We start from the raw sequence: 7,126 nt of genomic DNA, 5'->3' as shown, positions 1-7,126 counted from the left end.
ATCCTGCCGCACAACATGACATGCTTGCTATTGCAACCGCTCTTTTTTTGCAACCAGTATGCACGGTTGAACCCGTATGATGTCATGTGTGACATAGGTTGGTAATTCCCCTATAGGCAAATAACAAACTGGCCAGCTCATTTTCTAAGTCAGAATTTGTGAATTTGAATAATTAAAAATTTAATTTGTCTTAGAGTCTTCTTCTATTGAATATTTTTTACAATTTATGACGACATGCTGTCAGTAATGGGACAAATGAGCAACCAAATTCTAGTCAGTGGAGGGTGGGTCTTTTGAACCACCCGAACCCCTCCTAACTACGGGCCTGCATAGTGCTTGTCTGGCATCCTTATACAGAAATCTGAACCATAATATATTTAAACTGTATCTAAGTCATTTATTTTCAAACTTTTGGGCATTGTATTTACACAATTTATAATAAAGTTTAAGTGACCTAGCTTGAACTGAGTATTTCTCCATTGTAGCCGTTTATTAATTCAATTAAACAAGCATATTATTAAAATAATACAAAAGATTAGCTAAAAAACAAGTAATGCACAAAAGTGATTCATTTAAAATACCGTACAACATCTTTTAAAAGCACATTTGGATGATAACAAAAGGATACCATCCTGTCAATCAAGACATGCGCTGTCACTTTAGGAATTTTACGTAACCTCAGCGTAAACCTGCCTACATCCGTCGTGACGCTTGGCGTAGCTCAAAGCGCCTGCCGTCGCTCTTTACGCAAATGGCATTTGTGAATAGCCGGAGCGTAGCGTGGATGTTCGTGTGGCTGGTTCGCTCCTGTTTCACTGGGCCACACGGGGAAGGTAAATAAAGACAGGACGGTCACCAGCGCAGCATTTTTACCCGTCAAACCCCGACAACCAGAGGACCGTCCACCGCTGCCGTGTGTTCGGGGCCTGCTTTCCTCGGTCGGGTTTGGTCTTTGTTTTAACCGCATTACTCACGGGATAAAAGGCGAATAAAAAGATAAAGAGGTGACGACGTCGCCTGTGCAGGTGAGAGGAGTTTATTTAGCATGTAAGCTAACTGTCTGCAGCACAGTTGAGCTGCCAGCTTCATCGTTAACCATTCAATACCACACAAACACGACTGCGAATAGTTGTGGATAACGTTGACTGCCGTTAGAGGAGACTCACACTCACTAATGTGTCTGTGCTGAAGCCAAACTGACAGCAGATCAGTGCAAAAGTGTCTAGTCTGACTGTATTGACTGTGTGTTATCAATGACCAGTTCAACCGGTGGCCATTCATAACCCAAACTCTCCTGCTAGTTTCACTGATTGATTTTTGTCCCACTATTAATTCTGGCCAGCAGGTTGTTTTGGGGATTATTGCATAAGGACAGTAAGTTGGTCGTTCACATGCAATCTTGGTTAATTGTTAATAGCTGTTTTCAGGAACAATGAAATCTGTGTAATCCTTCTAGTCTGGATAAGCTGATGGAGCATATGTTTATGCCAGTGGAAAGGTGGCTCAGTCCGTAGGATTTATCTCAAGCTGATGATTCATTGTCTGTTTTATTTCATGCCAGGTAAGGTGACATGGGACTCAAAGGCAGATATTCATACAAACAAACCACCTGCTGAGATTAAATTGTTTACAGTAATTGTTCTGAATTGCTATAGGTTTTCTGTTATTAGGCTACAACCGTTGGGTTACAGGTTATTAGTGGTTCTCTCATTTCTAGAGGACCAGGGCCCATAGATACACTCTGCATTTCTCTAGAACAGCCTGTAAAATTGTTTATAAAGTGTTTGTTATACTTAATCACATAATTAAAAACACTTTACAGCAAGATCTATTATATCTTGTGTGGTATTAGAATTCTGTGTAATCTGTTTGTCTCAAGGGTAAAACGGGATATATATTCACTAAACCTTCAAATGTAGAAACCAATTTAATTTCAGTCTGCACATCTGTTTTGCATGAAGAAGCAACCTCATGATCCATCACAAATTCTGTGAATATCTAGGTTTTCCATCGTCAGTGTTTTAGTTTAAAAAGTGTTAAAGTTTATATTTTCTAATGCTAAAGGTTCCTTCATGGGGGTAAAATGTTTTAGCAGTATTTATAAAAGGTAGAGATGCAGATTCTTTTGTGTGTGTGTGTGTGCGTGTGTGTGTGTGTGTGTGTGTGTGTGTGCTTTCATAGCTAGCTTGTCAAATTTGATCCCATAATCTTTACTTTGTACCCTATAGTGTAAAAAAAGAAAAGAAAATGGTTAATTTTTCAAATGTTGGGGTCATTTTATTTAAAAAGATTAAAAAAACATTAATTTTTCTACTGTTAAAATGGTCACAGGTCTTTTTTTTACCTCATGTCAACACAAAGTCATTGTTTTACATTGCGCACTGTAATGTGGTTGTCCTTCAGGTGAGAAAACTGTCATTCACTTAGTTAATTTGCCAGAGGAGAACATTGATTCTTGATGTGTTAAAATAATTATTTATTGATGTTAATAAGTTGGGATTTGGCCTTTAGACAGAAAACAGTGTGCTTAATCCTTGGTTATCATCTTTTCTAAACACCTTGTTTAACTCCAGGTGAATGAATGGTTCATACTGCAGCTTGAGCAACACATTATTTTACACTGATAGTGAAGTCAAATAGTGATGCAAATGCAAGTTGTAGTAAATATAAGAGACGGTTTCATTCTAAAAAAATTCAAGATAGAAAGACTTGCAGTTGCAGTCAGCAGTATATAATATCAGGATGGTAGAGCATTTATATAAACTGGTTGTGTGCTGTGTTTGTGTAATAAAATGAAGAAGATCACTGACCCAGTTTTAAGATTTAGGCTGCTCCTTCATATTCAGGATTATTTGTTAACCCTGGGTTAATTTAGAGCAGTGTGAAACATAAAAATAATCCACAATTCCATTATCCGATGATTTAGGATTGGTGAAAAGATTTTAAAAAGCCCCCAAACTACCGTTTTAAACTTTTAATGTTTCATTTATAAAAACTTTCACACCACTCAGTGATAATTTTTCATTTACTTGTAGATATCTTAAGGCGCTAGTTTGATCCAGCCTCAGGGTGTGTTGCCATGGCGATGCGGGAGTTAGTGGAGGCGGAATGTGGGGGAGCCAATCCCCTCATGAAACTGACTGGTCACATGACCCAAGAGGGTGGGGCTTGGAGACACAGATCAACGCCCACTGTAAGTTACAGAATCTTCATCTTTTTTTGCTATCGGGACTACATATTAAGGGCTGAAACCAAACTATGCACTTGTACAATTGGTGACATTGGTTATGTAAATGGATCATGGATGAAAAGGTGTTTTCAAGCATCAAAAGCTTAAGCTCATTCATTAGAATGAGAATCATTTTAGCCTGATTTATGCAAGACAGTAGTTTATATAACAAAAAAAAGCTTGTCAGGCATATTTAAGCATCACAGTGCAGCCTTTATACTTTGCCACTATACCTATTTGTTAGAAGTTTTTAATCAAATTAAAGAACATTTAGTATGATCACTCATTCTTTTAGATATTTTTTTTAAAGTAGAGGTCTAAATAAATTAGTTTTTTTAATTTTACAAAAATATATCATGTTTTGCTGATTGATGGAATATTATTTCACTTTTATTGTCATTTTATTTTTTCAAAAGTTACGTGAAACATTGAAGTAGACGCTTATAGAAAGTAGATCCTCCAAAATTTCTTTGAAACAACAAATTATGCTTTGCAAATCCCTTATAAATGACAGTTAAAGGCTTAGTATCAAATGAACAATAAATGTTTGCAATCATATCTAAAAAATAAAATTGCTGTGAAGTTTAAACATTGCTGAATAACAGGAGTGCCAAAATACAATTAGAAATAAATACAATTAAATAAAATTGGATAAAACAACATCAAGGCAAGGCGAGGGAAGTTTATTTAAATAGCACATTTCATACACAATGGTAATTTAAAGAGCTTTACATAAACAAGAATAAAATAAACAAGAAAATAAAAATGATTAGAAAGATTAAAAATGATTAAAACATATAAAAACAGATAAAAGATCATATAATAAACAATATAATAATTTAACAATATAATATGATACAACATTTCAAAGTCATTTAGCGATGTTTAAACTGTACAGTCATTTTATTTTAGTTAAGATTGCAAAGATTTATTTTTCATTTGATACAGTTTCATTTGTTTAACATCAAATGAGTAGAAATGAATAAAGTATTTTCTTTTTTTCCTGTTTGAAATATAACCGAGCCTTTATTTGTCATTTATAAAGGATTTATAAAGCATTAATAGTCCTCACTTTAGATTCAGTCACAAAAGTGGATGAAGTTGAGTTAATAAAGCATTTATTAACATTCAAATTAACAATTAGTTTATGCCTGACTAATAAGAATTATAAATGTTCATCTGAATAGTTTGGTAAACATTTACTTATGTATTTTGAATGATCTTAAAAGAACACCAACTATTCTTAAATAACATGTTTGTAAATATTGCAATAATTAAGCAATAAAAAAAACAATCATTAACAAAGTATGAAAATACAATCATTAAGCACATTATAAGTGTGCTTAAGTCAAGATTACAGCATTTGTAGCTGAATTTATAAACTGCTTACTAACGTCTGTTAATGTGGAGTCAATGCTTAACAGATAATGAATTAACCATTTGCTAATGCTAAATAAATGATTTATAGTGTGTAGTTATTATTATAAAGTGTTACTGGAAATAATTTAAGGGAAATGTTTAAAAAGGGGTCCTCTGGAGGAATTTTAGAATATATATATATATATATATATATATATATATATATATATATATATATATATATATATATATATATATATATATATATATATATATATATATATATATATATATATATATATATATATATATATATATATATATATATATCACCAATTAAACTAAAAGATTGTATATGACTCTTTTCAGTGTTGTTATTTGTGTATTTTTTTGCACAATGAATGTTTAATAAAAACTGATATGATTGTATGTTATATATGTTGTATATTTAGTATAGGTTTTGTCATGAATATAGCCAATGTTGCTGATATGGCATTAAAACATAAATAAAGCATTTCTTTGACACAAATATATATTGAAATGCATGGAATTCATAAAAAAAGAGACTTACTTTCTGAGAATTTCTCAAAATCTCAGATCCAGTTTACAAAAGTTTGGACTCACAATTTTTTTCTTATTTTACATTAGACTTTTGTTCACATTCAACAACATTCTCTAAAATGCAAGGTGTGTAGGCCTGTGCTGTTTGAATAAAACTTAGAAATATTATTAGTAGTAGTTGTGATTATTATTTATTAAAAAGTTTATATAAGGATTAATCAACCAATCAGAAAATATGTATTATAAAAATATGTATTCAAAATAGTTATTTGATTAATCTAATCATTTTCCATGGATTAATTGTTTAAAAAGTAATTGTTAATTGCAATCTTGAAAATATTATTGATTATAATTTTCCTCTTTCCCCATAGATTCCTCCTACTCCCATTGAAATAGCCACTGAAGAAGAGGTTTGTATAATGTGTTTTAAATTACCTGATCCGTTTGTATAAGCTCATATAGTCTGGGATCATGTTCTTACAACCTGCCCTGTTGTTTATTTTTTTTAAATGCAGCTGGTCAGTGAGTTCCTGCAGGGTCCACAACGGCCTCCTCACAGTTTTGATATGGGTCAACTGCTGGAGGAGATGCAACAGATTGATCAGCAGAACTACAGACAGGCTCCACAGAGAGGTAGCAGCACAAACATACATCCACATCAAGTTCAACACTTGTCCATGTCGCTATAACTGTATGTTTTCACTTTTCAGCTCCCGATGTGGCAGCTCTGGCTCTGTCTGGCGACTGGGCATCAGAGTTCCTGTCTACTGCTGATGCTGCCTCTTCTTCTGGACAGGCAGCTCTTGATCCAGCTGATGCCGACTGGACTAGAGAATTTATCAATGAAGTGGCAGGTCAATATATACTTCAAATGTCATGAAACCTCCCCCTGTTTTAAGATTATTTTTATTACACCTATGATTTGAAAATCAAAATTGCGGTATGGGAAGGTTTGGTTTACAGTGGCTTGGCTTGCTTTCAGCTTGGTCTGCGTTCCCTTGGCAATTTTGGTAGCGCTTAAAGTGTGTGGGATTATCTAGTTGCCTCGCCTCTACTGCTGTGACCTCATTATTTTCTTTCTGACAGCAGAGTACTGTCTGGACCTCTTTTTCTGACCTCGAGGACTTGACTGTATGTACAGTTGAGGTCATAATTATTAGCCCTCCTGTTAGTTTGTAATACATTGTAAGACATTTTTAAACATAATAATTCATAAAAACTCATTTTTAATAACTGATTTTATTGTCTTTGCTATGATGACAGTAAATAATATTTTATTAAATGTTTTTCAAGACACTAGTATTCAGATTAAAGTGCTATTTAAAGGCTTAACTACCTTAACTTGGCAAGTAATGATGGTTTGTTTTGAAGACAATTGAAAAAAATATTGCTCAAGGGGGCTAATAATTTTAACCTTAAAATTGTTAAAAAAAAAATTAAACTGCTTCTATTCTAGCCAAAATAAAAAAAAAAATACGATTTTTTTTCAGAAGAAAAAAATTTAGAAAATACTGTGAAAAATTCCTTGCTCTCGCTTAATTTGGGAAATATAAAAAAAAGACAAATTTCAAGGAGGGCGAATAATTTTGACATCAACTGTATATATTTATTGTTAAATAAACTGTCAACTGTAATAGATTTTTTTTATTCTGTGTACACTGCGACATGTAAATCAGTGGGCGTGGCTAACTCAAGTGCAGTGTATGTGACCAAGATGCTGCTTTTGAAAACTGGACTGGAGCGCTTGTAGTAAGATCATGTCAGCATTTTAAGCTGAACTTTTATCTGTGTTTAGATTAACTGTTTTGCATTACCGACTTGAAACTGAGAATGTAAGTACAGAATAACTGTGTATAACATCCCTCAGTAAGATAAATAGTCACTTGTGTTGTGCTACTGCCTCTGCCAACTAACATTCTCCCCTATGTCCTAATGCCCACTCGGTTACTTATTCACCTGATTAAATCTAAGAAAATA

At 33.4% G+C, this 7,126-nt stretch overlaps 1 protein-coding gene across 3 annotated transcripts in view; it reads left to right on the top strand.

The window, feature by feature from the left end:
• Nucleotides 1–752: 752 nt before the first annotated feature.
• pex5 (peroxisomal biogenesis factor 5) overlaps nucleotides 753–7,126 on the top strand; it is a 28,749-nt gene continuing 22,375 nt past the window's right edge. For 2 of the 3 annotated variants that reach the window (XM_056475501.1, XM_056475500.1), the window contains exons 1-5: nucleotides 754–1,025; nucleotides 3,036–3,193; nucleotides 5,521–5,559; nucleotides 5,665–5,782; nucleotides 5,860–6,003. In XM_056475501.1, coding sequence (XP_056331476.1) covers nucleotides 3,080–3,193; nucleotides 5,521–5,559; nucleotides 5,665–5,782; nucleotides 5,860–6,003 — 415 coding nt within the window. In that variant the 5' untranslated portion in view covers nucleotides 754–1,025; nucleotides 3,036–3,079. Of the gene's footprint in view, nucleotides 1,026–3,035; nucleotides 3,194–5,520; nucleotides 5,560–5,664; nucleotides 5,783–5,859; nucleotides 6,004–7,126 lie in introns of all 3 variants that reach the window. The other variant, XM_056475502.1, reaches the window with a different exon arrangement.

The sequence above is a fragment of the Danio aesculapii genome, chromosome 16 (genome assembly GCF_903798145.1).
Source record: "Danio aesculapii chromosome 16, fDanAes4.1, whole genome shotgun sequence".
Lineage (NCBI taxonomy): Eukaryota > Metazoa > Chordata > Actinopteri > Cypriniformes > Danionidae > Danio > Danio aesculapii.
Note: the sequence above shows the minus strand (reverse complement) of the source record. Positions and strands in the feature narration are given on the sequence as shown.